General features: G+C 36.3%; 2 protein-coding genes across 5 annotated transcripts in view; one reads left to right on the top strand and one right to left on the bottom strand.

Moving 5' to 3' along the window:
- ADAD1 (adenosine deaminase domain containing 1) overlaps positions 1-27,512 on the top strand; it is a 107,583-nt gene that overhangs the window by 69,610 nt on the left and 10,461 nt on the right. The gene's annotated exons all lie outside the window — the stretch shown is intronic.
- On the bottom strand, positions 7,468-12,324 carry IL2 (interleukin 2). Its single transcript, NM_001043337.1, is given in 4 exon segments — positions 7,468-7,851; positions 9,699-9,845; positions 11,988-12,047; positions 12,138-12,324. Coding segments are annotated over 4 exon segments (465 nt in total). The 5' UTR covers positions 12,285-12,324; the 3' UTR covers positions 7,468-7,740.

The following is a 27,512-nucleotide window of genomic DNA, read 5'->3' as shown; positions in this document are numbered from 1 at the left end:
AGATCATGCTGAGCCAAAATCAACAGTCTGATGCTTAACCAACTGAGCCACCCAGGTACCCCTTCATTCTTTACTTTTAATCCTTCCTTGTCTATTTAAAGTATATTTTATATAAACAATGTAATATTTATTTAAAAATATTTAATTCGAGTTTTTATTTTTATTTAATGAGATTATTGTGATGGCGTTTGGTTTAAGTCTCTCTTCTTGCTATTTATTTTGTCTCATTTGTTCTTTCTTCCTTTAGTTTCCCTTTGTCCTTCATTTCTTACCTTTTTTTTTTAGGTTAAATGTTTCTAATATTTTGTTTCCTGCTATATTACTTTTTAGTTATACTGTTCTTTTAGAGGTTACTTATAATATGAAAATTTGACACATGTCAAAAGCCGAGAAATAACAGAAATAAAACTATAAATCACCAGAGTAGTAATAAATATATTTTGCACACATCAGAAAGACAGTTTGCAAACTGGAAACACTCAACCAAAACAAACCAAAACATGGAATGAGGCTTAGTGGTGTATTGTTATAAATCACTTTGGGTATTTTTTTATTGGCCTGTCTTTGGATCACTAATCCAGTCTTATGCTATGTCTAGTATGCTGATATACACATCTAGTAATTTCTTAACTTCAGATACTATATTGCTCAGTTTTAGAATGTTTCACTCGATTTTTTCAAACAGATTTCAGTTCTTTGCAGAAATCTATATTTTCATCTATATGTGCCAAATTCTTTTCTTAAACATATTAGTTACTTTAAATAACTTCTAACTATCTGAATTCTGTGTTGGAGATTTTTTTTTTACTGGTTTTGCCTCTTAATTTTGAGTATGTGTGTGTGTTAGAAGGTATACCTCATAATTTTTTAAGTAATGCCACATGTAAGTGAGATATTATAGAGAGTCTGGATGATAATATCTTTAAAATTTTCTTCAGGGAGGCAAGTAGGATCTGGCAGATGCTTTTGATCCTTTTGAAGTTTGGTTTTAGGCTTTATTAGAGCTGTTATATTTTAGATTCATCCTCATTTCAAGGCTTGTTTACTTAGAACATTGTACCTTCTTTTTTCTCACCTTAAATCCTTACTTACATGGGGCACCTGGGTGGCACAGTCGGTTAAGCATCCGACTTCAGCCAGGTCACGATCTAGCGGTCTGTGAGTTTGAGCCCCGCGTCAGGCTCTGGGCTGATGGCTCAGAGCCTGGAGCCTGTTTCCGATTCTGTGTCTCCCTCTCTCTCTGCCCCTCCCCCGTTCATGCTCTGTCTCTCTCTGTCCCCCCAAAAAATAAATAAACATGAAAAAAAATCCTTACTTACATCCTTACTAGACCTTTACCCCGTGGCAGAGCTTAAACTCCAACCTGTGTCTCCTCAGCACAACACAGCTCTCTACACAGCTCATTTGCCTCCTACATGTTCTTTTCTGCCATTTTTTAGTGGTCAAGTGGTTGTTTGTGCATGTGCAGCTGATGGATCAGCCATTGGAAAGAATTTGTATTTGGATGTAGTGGCTCCTTATCCACAGTTGCCTTTGCTCTCAAATCCCATCTACTTTGACAACCCTGAATTCCTACTTTTGTTTCCTTGTGGAACTACCGTTTGAATTCCATTTCTCTGTGCCATAATTTGAAACATACCCTCAGATAAAAATCCAGGATGTCTCCTGTGTACATTCTTTCTCTTAAGGAATGTAATCTGTAAGACCTGCCTGTATTGGTTGCTGTCCTCACATAGAGAAACTGCTACCACGCTTAGGCCTGAGGGAGGAGGAGTGAATAGATTACTAAAACTTAAGGACAGGATCATAAAGTACCACTTTGAGAGGAGAATGACCTTTGGTCTAGTGATGTAGCCATCCTGAGGTGATCCTTCATCCAGCTCTTACTAGGGATGCCCTTTGGCCAAACTCAACTAGAAACCATAAAGCAAGAAAATGTAGCCTACACAAGCCAGCTTAGGAGAGTGGGAAGAGATGTAGAGTTGTCAAGAGGAAAATGGAAGATATCTGGCACAGTTTACCTCTTTATTCTTCAACATGTACTCTCTTCATTTGGGAGAAAAGTGTCCCAAGCAAAGGGGACACATGAAGTTCTACCAATTCTGATATCATTGTGAATATCAATTCAGGAATACTTTTCCTGAAATTACAATGGTGGACACCACCAGTATTTTTCACATGAAGAAAGTGAGACTATGTGAAGTCTCATTTCACATGATGTGGGACGAGAAGAGAGAAAAACAGGTAAAATAAATGTACTTGAGTCTCTGCTCAATAGCTAGTCATGAGAGTTGATAATCATAGTTACCTTCTTCCAATATTCTTTGCATATTCTTCTTTACCCTCTGCCATTACTTTGGCTGAAATTCTTTACCTAGTGATGGACTATAAATCTCAATTCTGGGGAATCTGAGTCTTTGGTGTTCTTGAATTTGGGGGATTGGTACAGTTTTCCATTGACCAGTACTATTGGAAAAAGAGTCCAAAAAAATGCCCTGCTGGATTTCCTGGGTTCCAAATATAGTGCTACTTATTGTGTAGCTGTTGCTTCTATTCTATAGCAGGAACTCAATTTCCCCTTGTCATCAAAATCAGTCACTCTGGACAGTACAGTAGTCTGTCATGTACCTGTTAGTTCAGCTGCATGGAAAGTCCCCACATGGCCAAAGCATAGTCTTGGTTTCCATTTAATCAGTTTTCTGGTAGTAGTCAAGATTCATGGTAGAAACATGCCTACTTGAGCACTAGGACCTTAAAAATAACAAAGCTAAGGTCTTGTTGACTGGAGGTAAAAATTTTCAAGAGGGTCGTTAAGTGTAATAATGAGAGGGACTATGTTTACTTCTGCCTCTTGATTGCCAGACCTGTGCAATCTGTGGAGGGAGATTATCATATTTTGGCTGTGGTTTAACACAAATAGTGCATCCTGTAGGACCACATGTCCTCTTCACAATATTGTTTTCAAACAGATATGGTAGCTGAACCTTTATCAGGCCATTTCACTCTCTTTTCAAGCCCCTCCTGAATGATGGAGTATATAGTGAGGTCAGTGAAATCCATGAGCGTGTTGCCATTGCCACACGTCTTTTGTCATAACTATATTCTTTGTTTGGAGGCAGTGTTGTGATAGATAAGGCATTCCATAAATCTAAAAGTCATGCTGCACTACATGAGGCAGAGAAAGAACATACGAATTAGAACACAGGTCTATCCTTTAGAGGACAAAACAGTGTTCACTCCATAGGGATAGGGATCCATATAATCAATCTACTATCAGATAGCCAAGTGTTTCTTCTGGGGAATTGTGCCATATTGAAAGCTGAGCATTGGCTTATGCTTTTGGGAGGCTGGGTACTCAACAGTGGCAGTAGTCAGATCAGCATTTGTGAGTGAAAGACCATATTGGGCTCATACACACTCTCCATCCTTGTGGCCATAGCCACTTTGTACATGGGTCTATTGAGTAAGCACTGGATTATCCCGGGAAAGAGACTGGGAAAGAGTCATCTTCTCCACTTGAATAATGATAGCCTTTTTTAGAGTGTATGTTAATATTTTTATATTCTCTGCCCATTTAAGAGGTCTATTCTCATACCTCTTCCCCAGACCTCTTTTTCATAATTTTCCCATTTTCTTTTACAAATCTCTGATCATTTACCAAACTCATTTTGTCACTTCTCATAAGTCAGTCTATTCTAGATCCATATCTCTGTCCATTTATCCTTCCACGTGGTATAGACAAATACACAATTTTGAATAGGGTTATAGTTTTGGGATCATCCATTTTCTGGCTGATCATAACATCGATTGCAAATCCATTTTTAAACTAGGATCTTACTCCTTTCTTTTAATTTGTATTAAGGAAGTTCGCCAGTAAACCAAAGGAGAGGACTGAGGAAGAGGGGTTAAATCAGGTACCATGAGATTCTAAGCTGCCTGATTAGGAAGTTTAGTTATCCCTCCTGGACCTGTTCAAACCTACTCCCTTCCATTATGAAGTGCTGCTTTGTTTGCCCACTATTATGTTTCAGAACATCAGTTAGTAACTAGTTCATGATGTGAAGTTCAGGTTGCATAATAATTTGGTGTCCTGTGGTCAGGCATTTTTCTCTACCAGGGTTTTGTCACAAGCCAGGTGATGTTTTTAAATGAAGTATTACCTGCACAGTAGGGCATGGTCTTTTTTGAAAACTATCCAGGGACTTTCTAGAGACTTTTAACAGTATCTGTGTCACAATACTTTGAATATCCCTGGATCTCCTGGTCATAAAGCCCATTTGGCTGGGGAATTTGAATTGAGGCCTATACCTGTTATAGAGCCCTTTCTTACTGTAGGTCAGGTTGAAAACTGACAGACTAATGGGTTACCTCCCCTGACCAAGTGGGTCAGACTAACATATGTAGGGTATTTCCAAATTGTAGAGGCCCACCAAGATTTGTACCTCTTTGTAGTGGGCTGTTCAGGCACAACATCTCATCCTCCACTTTAGAAGAATTTCTTAATTTGTATGAAACTACTCAACCCCTAGAAACTTCATTTTCCTGTTACACCCTTGAACTTCCGCAGGACTTCTCTCCCTTCTTCTACCAAACATGTTCCTTGCTCAGGCACTACCACTATTAGTTCTCATTAGATCCAGTTGGCATAACATTACCCATGTAATGGGCCAGCATGATATTCTGTGAAATAATAAAATGATCAAGTACTCTCCAGACTAATTATAAAGGAGCAAGAACTGATTATATCCTTGGGACTAGACAGTCAAGGTATTCTGTTGCTCATTCATGTAAATGCAAATGGCAATAGCTAAAGACTACCAGTCAACTATGCCGTCTTGAAGGTAGTTCTGAACAGTGTGCCTCCCTAGCCACTACAGAGGTATGGCATAGATAATATCTGTGATCCCTTTGGACCCTCTTGAGATGGATTCAGGGTAATGTTGCATTGTTCACTTGATCCTCCATAAGTTCTCTGACTGGAGGCTCTCAGTAGAGTTTCAGAATTACTGGGTACATTCAGAGCCATTAACTAATAATCACTAGAACATCTAGACATTACCCATTTCTCAGTGAATGATCTTCCTGGAAAATATCTCTTCCAGCATGGTTTAGGGGAAAATTTCACAGTATATATCTGTGGCCATATTATGGGGTACTTCCTTAAAGAGATCCAGCCTCCTTGGAGACCAGGTCTATAAAATGGCTCAAGTCTGGGAACTGGAAACAGGTCATGAATCCCAATTATGATTTTCATTCACTTTTTGCCCAGAAGAATTAGAATCTTCTAATTTGGGGGGATCTTGTAATCAGTCACCATTAAGGATCATTTTGAATCAAAATGCTTTGATTGGCACTTTGCCCTATTGTTTATTTAGTGATTGCTTCCACCTTGTCTCTGAGGGCTAAATGCTGTCACCTGGCCTGTAACAGTCCAGGATTCCATTATTCTCAGATCAGGGAAACCAATTCTATTGCAGCACCATCTGTCACTTCTGGCTTAAGAAAGAAAAACCACTACAGAACTGTGGTGGGTGCTAGTGTACCCCTTACCAATGAATTTCTTAATGTCTTGCTAGGCAAGAGGAGAAGATTGCGCATAATAGGTCCATTCCAATATTTCTAATTCCCTGATTCTTTGGACTCTTTCTTCCAGAGAAGCCTGGCATTTAAATGTCACTTTAAAAGGCCACCGTGGAGTCCAAGAATTTACTCAACCAACTATTAATGCCATTTGCAAGTTCTCATTAAATTCTGAATCCCAGGAAATTTGCACTTCTCTAAATTGTATCAGCCCAAACATGACTTAATTTTACCCCTGTTGGTTTAAACACTTTTTATCTCACTGCCCCAGCAATGTTGAGATCTTAACTTTCATTTCAGGCCTAGAGGCAATTAAAGGTGGTAGAAGTGAGTTCTAAGGAAAATTTCCCTTAATTCATGAGTCATTGGAAGGTTTTTATGCAGAGGAATGATTTTTCCTCAGAAAGTATACTATTAAAGAAAAGGAATTGTCTCTGCCAATAGGATGCTTAAAATTCTCAGCTTCTATGTCTGGCAAAATGTCCACATCCCATATCTCAGGGTCTCACTTCTCCATTCATAGTGTAAGAAACCTGGAAGGCTTAAGCTTTTTTTTTTTTTTTAATTTTTTAAATTTATTTATTTTGAGAGAGAGAGAGAGCACGAGTATGGTAGGGGGCAGAGAGAGAGGGAGAGAGAACTCCAAGCAGGCTCCGCACTGTCAGTGCAGAGCCCGACACAGGGCTGGAACTCACGAACTGTGAGATCAGGACCTGAGCCAAGATTAAGAGTCAGACGCTTAACCAACTGAACCACCCAGGAGCCCCTGGAAGACTTAAATTTTAATTGGCACTATATCTTTGCAGACCTTACATCAGACTCTTGGCTGTGTCTCCCATCATAGATGTTCTGTGACTACAGGGGATAAGGGACTTCTTCAAAACTGCCAACAAAAACTTCTGGTTGTTCATGCATGTTTTAAATTGTATATTTATGATGTTATTTTTAACTCCTCTTTGAGACCATCAGAAGAATCTAGGTAATAATCACAATTTTTATAACTCTTGCTACTCTCACAATTAAATGTCATGGCCATTTGATCTCACACCTTGCCCTTCATCTGCATTTCATCCTGTGCTGCTGTTGACAATTGAGTAATCAGGATGTTAGCACATCTCAGAGATTATTGTGTTCCTAATGAATCCAGTCCCAGATCTCATTTTGATGGTCTATTTGTTGGAGCTATTTCTGGTATAATTACTGTCTTTGAGCCAGGAAAGAGATAGCATATCAAAACAAGTCAAGGAGGATCTACTAGAGACACTTACCAAGCTGTGGTCATGGTACAGGGAAGCTGTGAGAGATAATGCAGTACCCTGGATCTAGTGACAGTAGAAGTGTTACTATCCCTGGCATTGAAGGGAGGAATGGATGGAAGAATTAGCAGAACCCAGAAGGAAAAAGTCTTGAGAGAAACTGGGTTCTTTGATTGAGAGGTTACTTCACTTGGAGAGTCAGGGAATCTCTTATGTCCCTCAGACATCCTACCAGAGCTCCCCAGTGGCAGGACCTAATGAAAAGTCAGAGGACAGGGGAGAACTTTGATATATATGCCATACAAGTGAGCCTCCTGAGGGCAGAGTGCAAGTGGTAAGATGGTGGAGAATAGATAGGGAGGCGTACCAATTGTATGAAGAGTTTCAGTGTGTTTGACATCTTCTCTGAGGCATGTAGGTAATTTGATAAGGTTTTCACAGACTAGAACCAAGGATCTGACTACCTGGGGAAAGGAGAAAGCAAGAACTTTGAGAAGCCCATTTCCCTATTCCACATACATCTTCAAGGGAAGAATGACTCTAATAAGCATCTTAAACATTTTATGAGTTCACATGAGTAATTAAGAAATCTTTTAGTTTGTGCTATTCCCAGGATAATAAATGGCTAGGCTTGTATTATTTTTATTAAATAATTTTATTAATTGATCTACAGAGACATTATATGTAACAATTCAATATAAAAAATAAATACTTTGGGATAAATAATTTAAGTGAGTTTTTAGAGCCCCTAGGGCTTACAAAAAGAATCTTAAAAGATCCATGTTTATCATAAGAATAAGAATATAATTACAAAAGGTAGCAAACCATACATCAAAAAATAAATATAAATTTTAAATATTTAAATAAATAACCTGATACATTTTAAATAGGAGACACTCAATTATCAAGTCAGCGTTGAGAAGATGCTTTGACAAAAGGTAATCCATTTGTTCAGAAATTCTACAATGGTTGCTGTCTCATCATCATAGTTACATGTGAATCTTGTTTCAGATCCCTGTAAGAGAAAAATTTAATTTTTTTAGTTCAAGGTAGTTTCCCTTATATATAGTTATTCTCCATTGAAATCTTGCAGGCTTATGGCCTTTATTTTCAAGTATGCTAAACATATTAATCATTCACATTTTCTTGAGATGGTCAAAATGGCCTACCAAAAAATTGTATGTTATGATACCAAGTGATAGTAAAATGAAAACTAGGATTTTCTTCATTTGTCAATTCTATCAATCTCAGTGAATACAAGAATTTTTTTCCTGAATTGTATAAAAATAAACATTTTAAGTAAAAACAGTTCCAGACAAATATTTTATTAAATGCTGCATGCAAAAGAAAGTTATTAAACCTCTTTTTCTGTGGGCATATGTCTGTATCCTTATCTAAGTGTAGGTTACAGGTATGCAGTCATATGCACATTAAACTTTTTCAAACCATAAGTCTTCTCTTAACTTTAGTGAACCTCCTTATTGTTCCCCAAAGAAAGATAGAGCCAGCCCAGAATAAGTTAGGATAAGCTTTTGTTTGGGGAAAATTTGTGTGAAGAACATTTTCATAAATACTCATACCCACTCCACCTTAGTATCAACGCAGGTGAGTTTCCCAATTTTAAAAGTCTAAACATTAGAAATTTTGTTCTATGGACTGAGTTTTTAGAAATTAACCTCCTCTGCTCATAGGAGCTGTTTCAACTCTGCCTCTAGCTGAGAAAGAAAATACTTTAAAATACAGCAAGATAGAAGAGAGGGCTTTTTTAAATTGAGGTAATTCCTATCCTGGAAACATATTTCCTTTAAAGATAAGATAAATATTTCCTTTAAATAAATTGTTGCAGTGTTATATATCTTCTTACATACAATTATTTAAATTTTAACATTTTAATTATTTAAATATTAAATATTAAATAAACCTCCCCTCTTGGGAAGGTTTAAATTTTTAACAATAGATTGCTTTTGAAATACATTTCCCGAATTTCACATAATTTTATATTAATTTTGCATCAAGAACTGAGAATGAGTTTTCTGATAGTCAGAAATTTCAGACCAAACCTCTTGACATAGATGTCAGTCCATCAATGTCTAGATGACATTGATCTCAATGTATTTTTTTTAATTAGTTGGAAAGAAACAGTCTACTGTTTCTTATTTGGAAACAACTAGAGTTACATAATTTTATAAACTTGGTTCTACTGTAATTAAAATTATGCTATTTCTTTAGGATTCCTGTTAACTCATGAAGTTTGTACTTTTGGCAGATGAAAAAAGAGAGCCATGAATCTCTACACATCCTAAGTCCCTTGTATATTTAATATTTCCTGTGCATTTAAAAATACTTAAATCCCTGAAAGTATTACCTCTAAATAAAGTTACCTATCTAGCCCATTGGCCTAAATTTTAACGATTACCATTTTTTAGATAAATCTCTTAGTCCTTCAACCAAATAATAGGGAAACCCCATTTTAAAAGCCTTTCAGGTAATCAGTATTGGTTGTTCTGAAAAACAACCTAAAAGAATTTTAAAATATGTAACAAAACCTGTCTTCTTTCTGTGAAATTTAATTGTCTTCTCCCACTCCCAGTTTTGTGTTAATGTGAGAGAGAGCTTAAAAAAAAAGTGAGAGAGAGATGACAGAGTGCCAGGGTAGGGGCTTGTTAGTGGCTGCATGGTGGACAGAAACCCTTTAGCTTTTACTTCTTAGCTCCACAATATATCATCTACCATAAAAATGATTCATGTTCATAGTGGTCTTAAAATGCATGAGTACTTCACAAATAACAAAACCGTTATATCACTTTAAAATGTGATTCCATTTGTTTTATTTTCAGGAGAGCAAATACAATAATGCCTTACCTTTAGTTTCAGAACTGTTACATTGATATTGCTCATTAATTCCTTGATGTGATTCAAGTGAAAGTTTTTGCTTTGAGCTAAATATAGCACTTCCTCCAGAGGTTTGAGTTCTTCTACTAGACACTGAAGATGTGTCAATTCTGTGGCCTTGAATAATAATAAAAATAATTATTGGATCAGTTTTCCCTAAAGGTCAGAATCAGAAATTAATCTCAAGTTTATTTTATTAGGAGTAGCAGTATAGTTCTTAGTATTATCCCTGTTCCCAGCATTACTGTAAAGATGGACCAATATAACTTACATTATAAGATTGGAAGAACTTTAGTTCAACTACCCATGTTTAGCCTTAACTGTGAGCAAATAATGAGTCATTAACTTCAGTTTAATTTGGCCTTGCCAAAAGTTAGCATTTCTGCACCCGAATGCAAATCACAGATATAGGCAGAATTCTTTTCCAGTCTGTGTAGAAATTATTAGAACCAGAGTAGTCACAACATGGAAGTATAAGATCACATTATATGATTCTAGTATTTGATAATCTAAGAGTTGAGAATCATAGAAAGTTAAGGACAGAGGAGCTCTTGGATATGCTGTGATAGTCCCAACATTTTATAGATTAGGCAGTTGTAACTATGTAGTTAAGATTCTCAATACAGCAAGTCATATAACTGCGTCAATTTTTTATTTTTCTATAATAAGTACATTAAGAAGCACTTTTTAAAAAATTCTGTGTCCCAACCAAATAAAAGGTTAGAATTTTTGAAGGACTTTTGGGTGGCCCTCCACACTTAGACATATACACCCACCCATCTACTTACATGGTCTACTATATTGATAGTATTTCACACTTCTGTGGTACATTATAATTTTAAAGTGTCTTCTCCCAAATAAACCCATTTAAGTCTCACAGCCACTTTTTGAGATACCAATTCAGCATTGTTATTTCCATTTTACAAATAAGGAAACTAAATCTCAGAATTTAAGTGTTTTTCCCAAGATCACATGACTAGGTGGAGCCAAGATTAAATTTTATTTATTTTTCTTTATGGCATTAACATAGCATCCTTTGAATTAAATGTTTTTATCCCTTCCTAAAAAAATTTCTTTGCAAACATAGAATGGTGGTAAAATGGACAAATGAATGGAATTTATCACATTACTTTGGGTTTCAAATAGATTTTGAGCTGTCATTTAGAAACTGTTAGATTTCAAAGAATTTCACCACCTTCTAACTTATGAACATAATCTTATCTTACCTTTCTAACAATCTCTAAAAAGAGAGAGGACTACACCACACACATTTTATGACATTTCCATCCATTGCCCTTTCAACTTGCTACTACAAATGCAGGGCTTAAAGTTTTTGGCATGAGCAACTTGGAGCTATTTCCTTCAAAAACCAGTCTAGTGTCGTTATGTTGCTCTAGTTACATGGCTCTAATTAAATTGGAGAAGCATCTCTAAGTTATTTTCATTTTTCAGAAGAGTAGTTTGAAGCATACCATGACCTTTAAAAAGTTTTGAATCTTGGAAACCAAGTCATATAGCATCGTAAGTCTCTAGGTCTATTGGCATAAAAGATGTGTAAGTCCAAATTTTTACTTTATACTCTCCAGGGAGAATTTTGTTTTTACTATAACTAATAGCTAATTCTTATATGTTATTTATTCTGTTAGACACTGTTATGAGTACTTTACATCTACTGATTAATCCTCACAAAACTATATGAAGCATATATATAATTATCATTCACATAAGTAGATAAGAAACTGAGCCACAGAGTAGGCAATTTGCCCAGGGTCACAAAAGCTAAGACATGGCAGAGCTGGGATTTTAGTTTGGATAATCTGGCTCTAGAGACTGTGCTATTGGTCACTGTTACGCTGCAGCTCAAAGGTAGACCCTTAGGAATCTTTCCTAAAACAATAAAGTGTTTTTTAAAATAGACTTCTCTGAAATCAATTTTGATAATTTGTATGGTAAAGTGATATAATCAAATATCTCTCAAGTTTTACATTTTTCAATAAAAGTCAACATAATCTTTTAAAACTGTCCCAGCAATAAACTGTCTTCTTCCCACTGCCTCTGTCCCAAAACACAAATACACATAAAAAATATATAGGCAGAGCTATTTTCCAGAAACTTCATTACAAAATTGGTTTAAAAAAGTATTGAGGTTATTAATTTCTTTTCCTCAGATGAGGTGCTACTAATCTAATCAGCATGCAGATTTTCATATCGTTTTGAATTTTATTAAGACATAAATTGAATATAGAAAGTTGTACTTACCTTCTTGGGCACGTAAAATTTAAATGTGAGCATCCTGGAGAGTTTGGGGTTCTCAGGATTCTGAGAAAGCATAACATATTTTCATTAAAAAATGATCTCCAGTTCAAAACTTATATGTAATAATTTTGGTAAGAAAGAAAGTATACTTACATTAACTCCATTCAAAAGCAACCGTAAATCCAGCAGTAATTGCTCCAGCTGTTGCTGTGTTTCCTTTGTAGAGCTTGAAGCAGGTGCACTGTTTGTGACGAGTATAAGAGTCAGTGCAATGCAAGACAAGAGTTGAATTTTGTACATTGTGGTGGCAGGAGTTGAGGTTACTGTGAGTAGTGGTTAGAGAGGCTGATAGAAAGCTCTTGAACCAGAGAAGCAATTTATACTGTTAATTCTGGAAAAATCTTATGGGGGTGTCAAAATGTTTTACATATTACACATATTTTCAAAGATTCTACCTGTGTGGCAAAAAGCATTACCTTTATTTTTCCTCTTCTGATGACTCTTTGGAATTTCTTTAAACCCCCATAAACTGACTGAATGGATGTAGGTAAAATCCCTGTTGGTTACATTAGCCCACACTTAGGTGGCAGTTGTAATTCAGACAACTAACGCCTTCTGTATGAAACAATTTTTCCTCCCTCTTTCTTTAAGGGGGTGGGGATACAAAAGTGGCTCATGAAAATTTTCTCTTTGTCATAAAACTGTGTTGAACATGTGGAGCACTGTGGTATGGTGGACAAGAGTAAATAGTTGCAAAGAATAAATTTTTAGATTTGTTGATTACACAGGAAGAATATTGGTTTCCTGTTCAGGATGGTTTTACCTTTTGATCTACACAATGACTGAGCTAATGCATATGTGATAGATTACTTCTTAAACAATCAGCTGGAGAAATATTAAGACTAGAATACATAAAATGCTCATTGAGCTTAAGGTGCTGTCTTAGTTTTAATGTTTCTTGTATCTGTTTTAATCTCTTAATATCTGTTGCACATTTTTAATGGATATGATGTTCAGCAAATAAATACCCAGGAAAGGATTTGCATGCAAGAGTACTAATGCTGCTTTTGGGGAGGGGGCTTTGGACAAATATATTTTTGCTGCTTTATGATTTTTCCTGGCCATCAAGGGGATGTAAGTTGAGTTGGAATGTCACCAGAACCAAGGTTGCTTTTTCTTCCTCTTGTTCTCAAGGACCACCTGAGCTATTAGATCTTTTCCTTCAGTTTATGTCCATTTCATTTCTCTCTCTCTTTATTGAACAGATTGCTTATATTTCTTTAACTATAAGGCAGAAAATAATAGGGATCCCCAAGTTTATTTGTAGAAAGCCACTAACTAAAATTTCTGGACATTATTTAGGAGAAAGATAATATGATCTGGCAAGCATGAGGTGTACCAATCCTGGCCTAAGTAGTGGGGCTGGGGCTGAGAAAGGGATGGTAGTAAAATAGCCCAGGAGGCTGTGGTGGGTCATAGGGTAGGGGTGTTTGTGTGTGCATGCTCCTTGTGGAATAAGAGCTGTCCTCAGAGCAGGGATATCAGGACTCGTTTATTCCAAGATGATTCTTATTATACAGAGGTCAGAATTGAATCAACAGAAGTTACTAAGAAGGGGTATCCATTACAATTTTGGAGTGCCTTTTACGAAAAAAAATAAAGTATTACAAACAACTCATGACAGACAAATATTCAGAAAAAGGTTTGCATCCAAGAGTACTGATGCTAGTTTTATAATAGACTTCATATGCGCTGTATGTAAACCAATCCTTAAGTTTGTCCTTGTTATGTTTTCACCTCTCTAATAGATTTGGGTTTCTCCACTACAGCATCTAGGGCACTATGAGTGTAACAATAGTAGCTCTGAAATAAGATCAGATCGATATGTTTAAAGTTGGTAGAATGGGTAGGATACTTAGGATATGTGTTACTGTGTCCTCAGTATAATGCACTAACTGCCCCAGTATGATGGTAGAGGCATAAAGTTCTGACTTAAATTGGAGATAATTGAGAAAATTCTTCCTCAAAGCATTGCTGGTGACTCCTCCAATTTTACTAATTCATTTTGTGTCTAGTCTTTAAAAAGACATTTATCTAGCACCTCAGGTATGTAGAAAGGGAGAAAAAAGAACATTGTGAAAACCTGTGATGGGATGGTTCCCATTTTGCAGATTAGAAAACTGAATCTCAGATATGTTAACTAATTTATTATAGGTCATGAAGCCCTGACTGCCAGTCAGGGACAGAACAAGGATTTGAAACCAGAATATTCTGACTCTATAGCCCACTCTTCTCACTTGTATTCTTTCTTAAGGAACCTGATGTGCCATAGGGAAGAATGTACACAGACCAGTGTAATCCTGGGTAAAAGGTAAAAATTGCCACCTCAAGAGAGGTAGATATAAAGAATTTTGAAGAAGGAACATGACTTGAAACTGGATTTTGACATGTTTAAACTATAGATATGTAAATTTAGGATTAGGAAGAAGGTGGTGGGCAGGAACGGTTAACCATTCTTAGGAACATTTATACCTACAAAAAGCAGGGTATTAGGACTATTTATGTGGTAGACAACATTCTGAAGAATGTAAAACATCTTCTTAACATTTAAAAGTAAGCATTATAGTTCCTCGGGTGGAAAAAAATGAAGGAAAAGCCAGATTAGCGATCAGTGATCTTTTAGGAAACATTAGAGACAAGTTAGAGACAAATGATCATGATCTTTTCTTTTTATTACTAAAAAATGCAAAGTGCCTCTCTCTACCTCTCAAATCAAAACCACAAAGTGAGCATTAGTTCTAAGGGAAAGGCTATTTAATGATCTGTGTGTCAACTTTATAATACTTGTTTTGCTCTCTAAAGACTTTGGTGTTTCATCCCAGCATCATCAGCTCAGGCCTTTACCCTTCCAGAATGGAAGAATTCAGGCCCACACATTTTTCTGTGTGGGGGCTTTTCCAATGAGGCTTTTGATGTTCTCATAGTCTTGGTATTTCTATTTCTCCAGCTATTTCCATTAGAGTATGGGTCAATATATGCTACATTTATGGGACCCTGTAGAAAATTCGTTCCTAAGCTCCTGGCTTATCCCTATTAACACATAACAGACACCATTATGGAAGTTGGTCTTATAATTTCTTTCTTGAAATGCCTGAGGATAAAGCTACCATACGCTGTGGCGTACTTTCACTTTTTAACATGTCTGACACATCAGCTGGCTTTTTTGGCTATAGTGGTGGTAAAGTCAGTAGTAGACTGCTAGCTACTGCATGTGTCACACCCCCTACTTCCCCTTTGAAAATAAAATTCTACTATTCAATAAGCTGTTTTCATTGCTTAGCATTGTTTGTGACTCAGCCTCTTAGACTCGAGTAGCCCAAGTTCTTTAAAAAAGGAAGCCTCAGCAGTGCTTAAGTTGGTTAAGCATCTGACTCTTGATTTTGGCTCAGGTTATGATCTCACAGTTCATGAGTTCAAGCCCCACATCGGGCTCTGTGCTAACAGCTTGGAACCTGCTTGGGATTCTTTCTCTATCCTCTCTCTCTGCCTCTCCCCTGCTCTCTCTCTCTCCCTGTCTCTCAAAATAAATAAATAAACTTAAAAAAAGGGAAGCTTCAATCCCTGAAGCTGTCTGCCGAAGAGACTGGTCAGTCAGTTGCACACATTGTCCATTCAGCAAAGCTGACTTTCAAGGACTCCAAGTCCTGTGAGAATTTTCTCTTTCTCACCCTTTCCCATCACTTTGTAAAACTTAAAAATGTTTTTTTAGTGTTTATTTAATTTTGAGAGAAAGCGCAAATGAGAGAGAGGCTGAGAGAGGGGGAGACACAGAATCTGAAGCAGGCTCCAGGCTCTGAGCTCCCAGCGCAGAGCCCGACGTGGGGCTCAAACTCACAAACGGCGAGATCATGACCTGAGCCAAAGTCCAACGCCCAACTAAGCCACCTAGGTGCCCCCACTTTGTAAAACTTTAATTTGGACTGGAGCTTGATGCCCATATTAATGTGTCTCTTGTTAGTTTCTCTACAGGCCTCTTGGCTTTTCAAGATACAGTTAATCTCCCTGTATTTAGGGACATATTATTGAATTCTCTCCATACCACCTAGAGAGTATTCAGCTATGATCTCTGTGTTTTCCATGAGAGACTGAATTTCCTCAGGCATAGGTTGGTGCCCAGTCTTTGTCTTTATCAGACCTATAGTCCTCCATGATAGATTTACCTCTGTAAATCTATCTGTGGATCACAGTTAAGTCTCACTCTTGTGCTCTTCCATGTGGTACATTTTAATGATGTTCATAATCTTTTGGGATGGAAGAATTATTTCCATGGTACTTTTAATTTTGCAAAGTATTTTCAAATTCATTATCTCATTGAGTCATATTTTACTGATAAGAAATTTGATGTTTGTGCAGGTTAAGTGACTTTCCCAAGATCACATTCTTAAGTTAGTGGTGAAGTTAGAGCAAAACCCCAAGACTTCCTGGCCCCTAATGATCTTACATATTTCCGGTGTAAAATAGTGAGATGCCAAATTCTAGGTACACTAGACTACACAGAGAAGGTTGAATTAGATTGTGCCTACTATTCCATCTCACTTCACTCTATCAGTGATAGCTGATGAGTCAGGCAAGGCATCATCCACCTTCACCTACCCAACACCTTGTCTGAGAAATTTCAGGATTTCTAAGAATTTAGAGCAGCTGAATTCACACAGCTACAGAAGCTAGGTTTTACTCATGTTTTTCATTTCTTTCTGGGCCTTTTAAAAGCACCAGAGCATTTGATGTTTCCTAACAATTCTTTCATGTCTGAAGAAAGAAAGTGATTGCATCCACTGTGAATTTAAGTTGAATTGGACGTTCAGAGTACAGTGTTTTAAGGCTGACTTGGGAGTATCACACTAGGCATTTTTCTGCATTTGGCAACCAAGAGGCACCTCACTGCCTAAATGTAACAATAATGGGAGTATCTTCCAAACCCTTGGAACTTTACTTTTTGTGTAAATATAAGACCCATGTCAAGTCACACAGCAGTTACCAGAAGTAGAATGGGACAGTCTGACAGTAATAGCAATAGATTTGCAAGGCATTTCATATTTATAAAGCACTTTCACATCCATTTATCTCCTCTTATGGCAAAACAGGTAAGGAAATTTTTTTCTGGTTATGTATTTCACTAAGGACTTTATTTTCTTTGTACATTAAAAATTAAGCCTTGCAACTTACACATAAATATTAGCTTTCTTCTCTCCAATATAAGTGCTTTAATTAAAATCTTGTAAAAATATATTATTTACATTTATCTTCATCTTTCCTGCCTAACTTTGTTTCTAAGCTCTCTGTTAATCATTTGTTCTTCCCTCTTCTACAGTAGCTTTGAGTGTATCATTCATTTACAGTCCATTGTCCCATCATTCATAATGTCAAAAGATAAACTGAGGCATATTTTAAAATTTAAGAGTTTATTTGAGCAAAAATCTATTTGAATTGGACGGCATCCCATCTAGCAAATAGAAGGGAGCTCTGGGGAATTGTACAAAATGAAAAACTTTGATATCCAGAGAAAGCAAGAACAAGGAAGGTATACTATGCAAAACAAAACAAAACAAAACAAAACAAAAAAATGTGTTGGTTATTACAAAGCTACTTTCTTTTAGGGACGGCACTGGTCTATCAGGTAGATTATCTGGTGCTGATCAGACAGTTCCTGATTGACTGGTTTAAGATTCCATTCCTGGGAGAAATGAAGCTAGAATTAAGTCTTGGTTTAATGACTTTATTTTGGGCCTGTTGTTTTTAAAACTAAATGATAATTTTTTTAAAGAGTATAGCCTGATTTAGATTTAGATTGTGTGGTACTGTTTCCTAAGGAATTCAAGTGCCACACCCCATTGGTGAGAATAGAACCACACCAGGGCCCCCATTGGCTGGGGCATCAGAGCCTAACTAAAGGAAGAACAAGCTCCATATCCATCTAGTCAGTCCTGTAGGGGCAGCTACAAGACACTGAATCACCTCAGAGCTTCCTAAATCCCTCACTTTCCTCAGACCCAAAGGGGTTGTGAAAAGCTATTCTTCTATTTTTGTTGTAGAAAATTCTAATTTCATCCTAATATCTATTCTTCCCTCCTGCTTAGAAAAAGAATCCTGATTTTTAGCTAGATATATTGCTGCTCCTCATAAAGACCACGTTTCCTACTTTCCCTTTGCAATGAAGTGTGGCCATGTAGCTATAATGGCTGGAGCTCTAGTAACTCTTCTGGACCTTAAAGACAGGGGACCATACTCTCGGGATGTTAAAGCTGAGAGCTGTGATAGTGAATATTTTATGTAGCTGCCAAATCAACTCTGATTTCCTAGTTCCTGACTTCTTTTATGTAAAAGAGAAGCAAGTATATCTTGTTTAAGCCACTGTTATTTTGGGTTTCTCATTACAGTTGACCCTTGAACAATGTGGGGGTTAGAGGCACTGACCCCTGCACAGTTGAAAATCCATGTATAACTTTCGATTGCCCCCAGATTTAACTAATAGCCTGCTATTGACTGGAAACCTTACTGATAACTTAAATAGCCCATTAACATGTATACTCTATATGTGTTGCATGCCATATTCTTGCAATAAAATAAGCTAAAGAAAAGACAGTGTTGTTAAGAAAATCATAAGGAAGATAAAGTACCTTTACAGTATAATACTGTATTTATTTTTAAAATCTTTATATAAGTGGACCTGTGCAGTTCAAACCAGTATTGTTTAAGGGTCAACTGTATATGCAGTTAACAACACTGTATAAGTACATTAGGCCATGTTCTTTTTAGACAATCCTATTTGGTATTTGTTTTTTTTTTTTTTACTACAAAATATTTAAGGTACATTGTTGAACAACATCATGGGCTATGGGAGTACAAAAATAAATAGCTATCCCTAGCCTACAAAATTTTACATTTTAGTAGGAAAGACAATATAAAACTGTGAATGCAAAGGGTGGGTGGTTAAGTTAATTGGTAAGTGTACAATTTGCTAACCTCTACTGTCATTAAGAATAGACTTATAGACTAATGGAATAGAATTGAGACTCTAGAAATAAACCCTGTAATTTATGATCAGTTGGTTATGGCAAGGGTGCCAAGACAGTTCAATGGACAAAGAATAGTCTTTTCAACAGCTGGTGCTGGGACAACTGCATATCTATTTGCAAAAGAATGAAGTTGGACCCCTACTTCATATGATATACCAACATTAACCAAAAATAAATCATAGAACTGAATTTTAGACCTAAAATAACAAAACTTGTAGAATAAAACATAGAAGTAAATATTCTTGGCTTTGAATTAGTCAAGGTTTCTTTAATATGTCACTAAAAAAAGCAAAATCAACAAAAAAATGAGACTTCATTAAAATCTACAACTTTTGTCCTTCAAAGGACACCATAAAGAAAGTGAAAAGATAACCCACAGAATGGAATAAAATATTTGCAAATCATGATTCTTATAAGTGATTTATATTCATAACGTATAAAGAATTCTTGTAACTCAACATTAAAAAGGCACTCATTTAAAAATGGAAAAATTATTTGAATAGACATTTCTCCAAAAAAGATGTACACATGGCCAAAAAGCACATGAAAAGATGTTCAATATCATTAATAGGTAAAAACAAACCAAAATCATAATGAGGTGCCACTTCATACCCATTAAGGTAAGTAAAATAAAAAAGATAATAGCAAATGTTGACAAGGATGTGAAGAAATAGGACCGTAATGTATTGCTGGGGAGAATATAAAATAATGGTGCAGCTTCTTTGGAAAGGAATTTGGTAGTTGGGTTTATATATATATATATATACACACACACACACACACACATATATATGTATATATACATATGTATATGCATATATATATATGTGTGTGTATGTGTGTGTGTGTGTATATATAATATATATATATATATATATACATATATATATATATATATATATAAACTTGGAGTACTGTATGACCCAGCAGTTCCACTCTTAGATATATGCCCAAGAAAATGAAAACACATCGAAAAGCTTATAAACAAATGTTAGCACCAACATTAATTAAAATAGCCAGAAAGTGGATAGATAAAATGTAGCATATCCATACAATGGAATATTATTTGGCAATAAAAATACTGAAGTACTGATATATTCTGCCATGGGTGAAACTTGAAAACATAATGCAAATTTCAAGAAGCTGATTGTATGATTCTGTTTATATAAAATGTCCAGAAAAAGCAAACCCATCGTGGCAGAAAGTAATTTATTCATTTCAGGGTTTTGGGATAAGAGAGAATAGGAAGTGAGTGCTAGTGGGTATGGGGTTTCTTTTTGGGGTGATGAAAATGTTCTCAAATTAGATAGTAGTGAGTTTCCTAAGTTCATGAATATACTAAAAACCACTGAATTGTACATTTATGGTGTGTAGATTATATCTCAAAGTTGTTACTTTGTTTTGCAGGTTTCATAATTGTGGTTGAAACACATGCAGTATGCTTTTGGTTTGTGGCTGTACTGAAGTAATGTCCCCATATGAAGCTATATCTGTCTCTAAGAATTGCATATATAACCAGCATATATAAAACAACTGTATTATTACAATTAAGAATGAAATCAATAGATTAAAATTTTTAATTTTCATTTAAATAGTAAAAGATACCGCATGGCATTCAATCACTACTCTTGCTGCCAATTATCATCACCAAATTAAGGTCCAAACACTGAAGAAGCGGTAATGCTTTTTCTTTCAGTAGCAAATTAAAATGGTATTCTTCAACCCTTCAGTATATTTGAATGTTTAAAAAATATATTTAAGATAAATAACTGTACCAACAAATACTATAGAAATGTGGCAATGGTTCCAGAAAAGGTGGTTCCACAGGTCTTCCCTGTCACTCATTATTAGGAATTCCATAGTCTACTAACTGCTCAAAACAAAAATCTATGCAATCATCTTTGTTTTCTTTCTTTCTTTTGTACACCATATTCAATCTGTCAAAAAATCTTACTGGTTCTAGCTTCAGAATTGATCTTTAATCAAGCACTTCTAACCATAGCTATCTCTACCATTCTAATCTAAGGCATGTTCAACATTTGTTTTAATATTTCAATAATTTTCTTAAATGGTGCTCCTTCCCTCAGTTCTTGTTCCACTAAAAGCCTCTTTTCACACAGGAGATGGAATGATCATTCTAAAATATAAATCAATTTATGTCATGCTTATCAGAATCTTCAAGTGGCTTCCTATCTCCCCAAAAGTAAAAGCCAAAGTCATTTATTGGCTTACGAGACCCTTCTCATCTGACCTCAATAATGTGATTTCTCACTACTCTTCTCTCTTACCTCCAATTCACACTGGCTTCCTTACTGCTCCTTGAACAAAACACCATGTGACAGCCTCAGGGCCATTGCATTGGGTATTCTGCATGAAATGATGTCTACTCCAATATCCACTTGACTTATTCCTTCACCTTCTTCAATTCTTTGCTCAAATGTTTTTCTTTGAAAGACTTTTTCTGATCACCTTATTAGTATTGACCTCTGAAGAACTAGCTACCTTCCTTCCCTGCTTTTTCCCCCTCTATAGCTTATTGTCACCTTCTAATTACACTGCATAATTTCTTATTCATTCTTTAATTGTCTGAGTCCTCCCACATTAATATATACTCTGTGAAGGCAGGGATTTTATGTGTTTTGCCCATTGCATTCCTACCAGCCGTGCAAAAGGGTTCCTCTTTCTCCACATCCTCACCAACATCTGTTGTTGCCTGAATTGTTAATTTTAGCCATTCTGACTGGTGTGAGTTGGTATCTCATTGTGATTTTGATTTGTATTTCCCTGATGATGAGTGATGTTGAGCAATTTTTCATTTGTCTGTTAGCCATCTGGGTGTCTTATTTGGAAAGGTGTCTACTCATGTCTTTTGCTTATTTCTTCACTGGATTATTTGTTTTTTGGGTGTTTGATAAATTCTTTGTAGATTTTGGATACTAACCCTTTATCTGATATGTCACTTGCAAATATCTTCTCCCATTCTATAGGCTGCCTTTTAGTTTTGCTGACTGTTTCCTTCACTGTGCAGAAGTTTTTTATCTTGATAAAGTCCCAATAGTTGATTTTTGTTTTTGTTTTCCTTGCCTCTGGAGACTTGTCAAATAAGAAGTTGCTGCAGCTGAGGTCAAAGAGGTTGTTACCTGTATATTTCTATAGGATTTTGATGGCTTCCTGTCTTACGTTTAGGTCTTTCATCCATTTTGAGTTTATTTTTGTGTTTGGTGTAAGAAAGTGGTCCAGGCTCATTCTTCTGCATGTCGCTGTCCAGTTTTCCCAGCACCATTTGCTGAAGAGACTGTCTTTTTTCCATTGGATACTCTTTTCCTGCTTTATCAAAGATTAGTTGGCCATATGTTTGTATGTCCACTTCCGGGTCCTCTATTCTGTTCCATTGATCTATGTGTCTGTTTTTGTGCCAATACCGTACTGTTTTGGTGATTACAGCTTGTAATACAGCTTGAAGTGTGGAATTGTGATGCCTTAAACTTTGGTTTTCTTTTTTAGGATTACTTTGGCTATTTGGGGTCTTTTCTTGTTCCATACAAATTTTAGGACTGTTTGCTCTAGCTCTGTGAAGAATGCTGGTGTTATTTTGATAGGGATTGCATTGAATATGTAGATTGCTTTGGGTAGTGTTGACATTTTAACAATATTTGTTCTTCTAATCCATGAGCATGGAATGTTTTTCCATTTTTGTGTGTGTGTCTTCAATTTCTTTCATAAATTTTTTATAGTTTTCAGTGTATACATTTTTTCACCTCTTGGGTTAGGTTTATGCCTAGGTATTTTATGGTTTTTTGTGCAATTGTCAATGGGATTGATTCCTTGATTTCTCTTTCTGCTTCATTATTGGTCTATCAGGATGCAACCGATTTCTGTACATTGATTTTGTATCCTGTGACTCTGCTGAATTCATGTATCAGTTCTAGCAATTTTTTGGTGGAGTTTTTTGGGTTTTCCACGTAGAGTATCATGTCATCTGTGAAGAGTGAGTTTGACCTTCTTCTTGCTGATTTGGATGCCTTTTATTTCTTTGTGTTGTCTGATTGCTGAGGCTAGGACTTCCAACACTGTGTTGGATAACATTGGTGAGAATGGACATCTCTTTTGTGTTTTTGACCATAGGGGGAGAGCTTTCAGTTTTTCTCCATTGAAGATGATATTAGCTGTCGGTCTTTCATATATCGCCTTTATAATCTTTAGGAATGATCCTTCTACCCCTACTTTCTTGAGGGATTTTATCAAGAAAGGATGCTGTATTTTGTCAAATGCTTCTTCTGCATCTATTGAAAGGCTCATGTAGTTCTTATCCTTTCTTTCATTAATGTGATTTATCACATTGATTTGCAGATATTGAACCAGCCCTGCATCCCAGGTATAAATCCTACTTGATCGTGGTGAATAATTCTTTTAATGTATTATTGGATCCAGTTTGCTAGAATCTTGTTGAGAATTTTTGCATCCATGTTCGTCAGGGAAATTAGTCTATAGTTCTCCTTTTTAGTGGAGTCTTCATCTGGTTTTGCAATCATGGTAATGCTGGCCTCATAGAATGAGTTTGGAAGTTTTCCTTCCATTTCTATTTTTTGGAACAGCTTCCAAAGAATAGGTATTAGTTCTTCCTTAAATGTTTGGTAGAATTCCCCTGGAAAGCCTTCCATCCCTGAACTCTTGTTTGTTGGGAGATTTTTGATTACTGATCTAATTCTTACTGGTTATGGGTCTGTTCAAATTATCTATTTCTTTCTGTTTCAGTTTTTCTAGTTTATATATTTCTAGTAATTTTTCCATTTCTTCCAGATTGCCCTATTTGTTGGGATATAATTGCTAATAATATTCTCTTATTGTTGGTATTTCTGTGGTGTTGATTATGATCTCTCCTCTTTCATTTGTGATTGTATTTATTTGTTTTTTTTTTTAATTTTTGATCAAACTGGCTAGAGGTTTATCAATTTTTTTAATTCTTGCAAAGAATCAGCTCCTGGTTTCATTGATCTGTTCTACTATTTTGTTTTATTTCTATATCATTGATTTCTGGTCTAATCTTTAATATTTCCCTTCTTTTGCTAGTTTTGGGATTTATTTCCTGTTCTTTTTCCAGATTTTTTAGGTCTAAGTTTAGATTGTATATCTGAGACTTTTCTTCCTTCTTTAGGAAGGCCTGTGTTGCTATATATTTCCCTGTTATGACCACCTTTGCTGCATCTCAGAGGTTTTGCATTGTTGTGCTTTCATTTTCATTGGCTTCCATGTACTTTTTAACTTCCTCTTTAATTTCTTGATTACCCCTTCCGTTATTTAGTAGAATGTTATTTAATCTCCAAGTATTCATGGTATTTCCAAATTTTTTCTTGTGGTTGATTTCATGTTTCATAGTGTTGTGGTCTGAAAATATGCTAGGTATGATCTTGATCTTTTTGTACTTGTTAAGGACTGATTAGTGACCCAGTATGTGATCTATTCTGGAAAATGTTCCATGTCCACTGCAGAAGAATGTGTATTCTGCTTTTGGATGAAATATTCTGAATATATCTGTTAAGTCCATTCAGTCCAGTGTGTCATTCAAAGCCCTTGTCTCCTTGTTGATTTTCTGCTTAGATGATCTGTCCATTGCTTTAAGTGGGGTGTTGAAGTCCTCTACTATTATGGTATTATTATCAATAAGTTTCTTTATGCTTGTGATTAAATGATTTTTTATATTTGGGTGTTTCACATTGGGGGCATAAATACTTACAATTGTTAGATCTTCTTGATGGATAGGCCCCTTAATTATGGTGCAATGCCCCTTTTCATCTCTTGTTACCGTATTTATTCCAAAATCTAGTTTAGGAGCACCTGGGTGGCTCAGTAGGTTAAGAGGCATGACTCAGGTCATGATCTTATGGTTCATGAGTTTGAGCCCCACGTCGGTCTCTGTACTGACAGCTTGGAGCCTGGAACCTGCTTCCGATTCTGTGTCTCCCTCTCTCTGCCCCTTCCCCACTCGCTGTCTGTCTCTCTCTCAAAAATAAATAAGCATTAAAAATTTTTTTTAATCTAGTTTAATATTGGTATGGCTACTCCAGCTTCCTTTTGATGACCATAGCATGATAGTTGGCTCTCCATCCCCTTACTTTCAAACTGAAGGTGTCTTTAGGTGTAAAATGAGTCTCTTGTAAGCAGCATATAGATGTGTCTTATTTTCTTATCCATTGGGATACCCTGTGTCTTTTGATTGGAGCATTTAGTCCATTGACATTTTTTTTTTAATTTTTAATGGTTTTTTTTTATTTTGAGAGAGAGACAGCATGAGTGAGGAAGTGGCAGAGAAGTAAGAAGAGAAAGAGAATCTCAAGCAGACTCCACACTGTCAGCACAGAGCCCGATGTGGGGCTGGAACTCACAAAACTGTGAGATCATGACCTGAGCCGAGATCAAGAGTCAGATGCTTAACTGACTGAGCCACCCACACACCCCTAGTCCATTGACATTTAGAGTGAGTACTGAAAGTATGAATTTAGTGCCATTATGTTGCCCATAGACTTTGTGTTTCTGGTGATGTTCTCTGGTCCTCTCTAATCTTTTTGCTTTTGGTCTTTTTTTGTTTTGTTTTGTTCTGTCTTTTTGCCAGATAGTCTCCCTTAAAATTTTTTGAAGAGCTGGTTTAGTGGCCAAAACTCCTTTGGTTTTTGTTTATCTGGGAAACTCTTTATCTCTCCTTCTGTTTTAAGTGACAGTCTTGCTGGATAAAGAATTCTGGACTGCATATTTTTCCAATTCAGCATGTTGGCTATATCTTGCCACTCCTTTCTGGCCTTCCATGTTTCTGTGGATAGGTCTGCCGCGAACCTGATCTCTCTTCCCTTATTGGTTAATGACTTTTTTTCCTTGCTGCTTTTATAATTCTTTCCTTGTCTGTGTATTTTATGAATTTGACTATGATATGCCTTGGTGATGGTCAGTTTTTGTTGAATATAGTGGGAGTTCTCTGTACTTCCTGGATTTTGATGTCTGTGTCCTTCCCCAGATTAGGAAGGTTTTCCAACATAGTTTGCTCACATCAACCTTCTGCCCTTCTTTCTCTCTCTTCATCTTCTGGGACTCCTCTATGATTCAGTTGTTATTCCTTTTTAATAAATCACTGAGTTCTCTGAGTCTTGTATCGTCATCTTTTTCCTTTGTTTCCCTCCTTTTTTCTGCTTTATTATTCTCCATAATTTTACCATCTATATCACTGATTCACTGCTCTGCTTCATCCATCCTTGCCTTCGTGAAACCTATTTGAGATTGTGTGTAGTTTATAGCATTTTTAATTTCATCCTGACTAGATTTTATTTTTTTATCTCCACTGAAAGGGATTCTATGGTTTTTTCAACCCTAGCTAATATTCCTGGTAATATGGTTCTAAATTCTAGTTCAAATATCTTGCTTATATCTGTGTTTATTAAGCCCCTGGCTGTCATTTCTTCCTGTTCTTTTTGGGGTGAATTCCTTCATTTTGTCATTTTGGAGGAAGAAAAAAATAAAATAAAAAATAAGGACTTAAAAACAAATCAAAAAAATCAAATAAAGGACGCTAGATCTTAGGTGTGTCTTGGTCAGCATGTCGAAAGAAGCTTGATAGAATAGAGCAGAAAGGGGGGGAAGGTAAGAAAAAATTTAAAAACTAAAAAATATTACATAATAAAAAAATGAAATAGAATAAAAATTTAAAAATAAAGTAAAAGTAAAAAAAAAAACTAAAATAAATTTTTCTCTTTCTGTATCTGAGAAAGAGGAAGAGAAGAAAGAAAAAGAAAACAATTTAAAAATAGAAGCAAAGAAAACAAATAAATAACCCAGCAAACAGAGTGAAACCTGAATGAAGTTACATCCAGTTTCCTCTAGAAGTGAAACTATGAAGCCTTACACTAAGCAGGTGGAGTGACTTGTGCTGGTCTTCTAGGGGATGTCCTTCTAGGGTGCAGTTGGGTGGGGCTTGGTGTAATGGCTCCATTCTCCCCTAGGTGGTGCTGCTTAGCTTAGCTCACTGGGGTGGATTATTGTGTTGCGCATGTCCGTGCACGAACATGCTCATATGTGGGGAGAGGTGGAAATGGCTTCACCCAGCTCCCTAGTCTCTGTTATAGGAATTTGGTGCACTCAACAACCTGCGATCAAGCCCCACTCCTTTGTCTCAAGCCTCCATCCACTCCTCGCCTCTACCCTGTCCGTGTCCAAGCTGTCCACCTACCAGGCAGCACCTCCCTCCAGAGTTTTATCTCAGATGGGTTTGTGTTCAAAACCCCATGCTTCAGAGATCCCTGAGACTTGGACCTGCACCAACTCTCTGGGGGAGGGTCTTGCTGAGCAATAGCCAGGTGCTGGCTTGCCCCAGAAAATGTTTGTGTGATCGTGCAATGTCAGATGTTCAGAGATTATGGCAAATCACAACATAGCCAGCTCCAGGTTTCACCACCCTCTCGTGTCTTTG

The sequence above is a fragment of the Felis catus genome, chromosome B1 (assembly GCF_018350175.1).
Source record: "Felis catus isolate Fca126 chromosome B1, F.catus_Fca126_mat1.0, whole genome shotgun sequence".
NCBI lineage: Eukaryota > Metazoa > Chordata > Mammalia > Carnivora > Felidae > Felis > Felis catus.
Note: the sequence above shows the minus strand (reverse complement) of the source record. Positions and strands in the feature narration are given on the sequence as shown.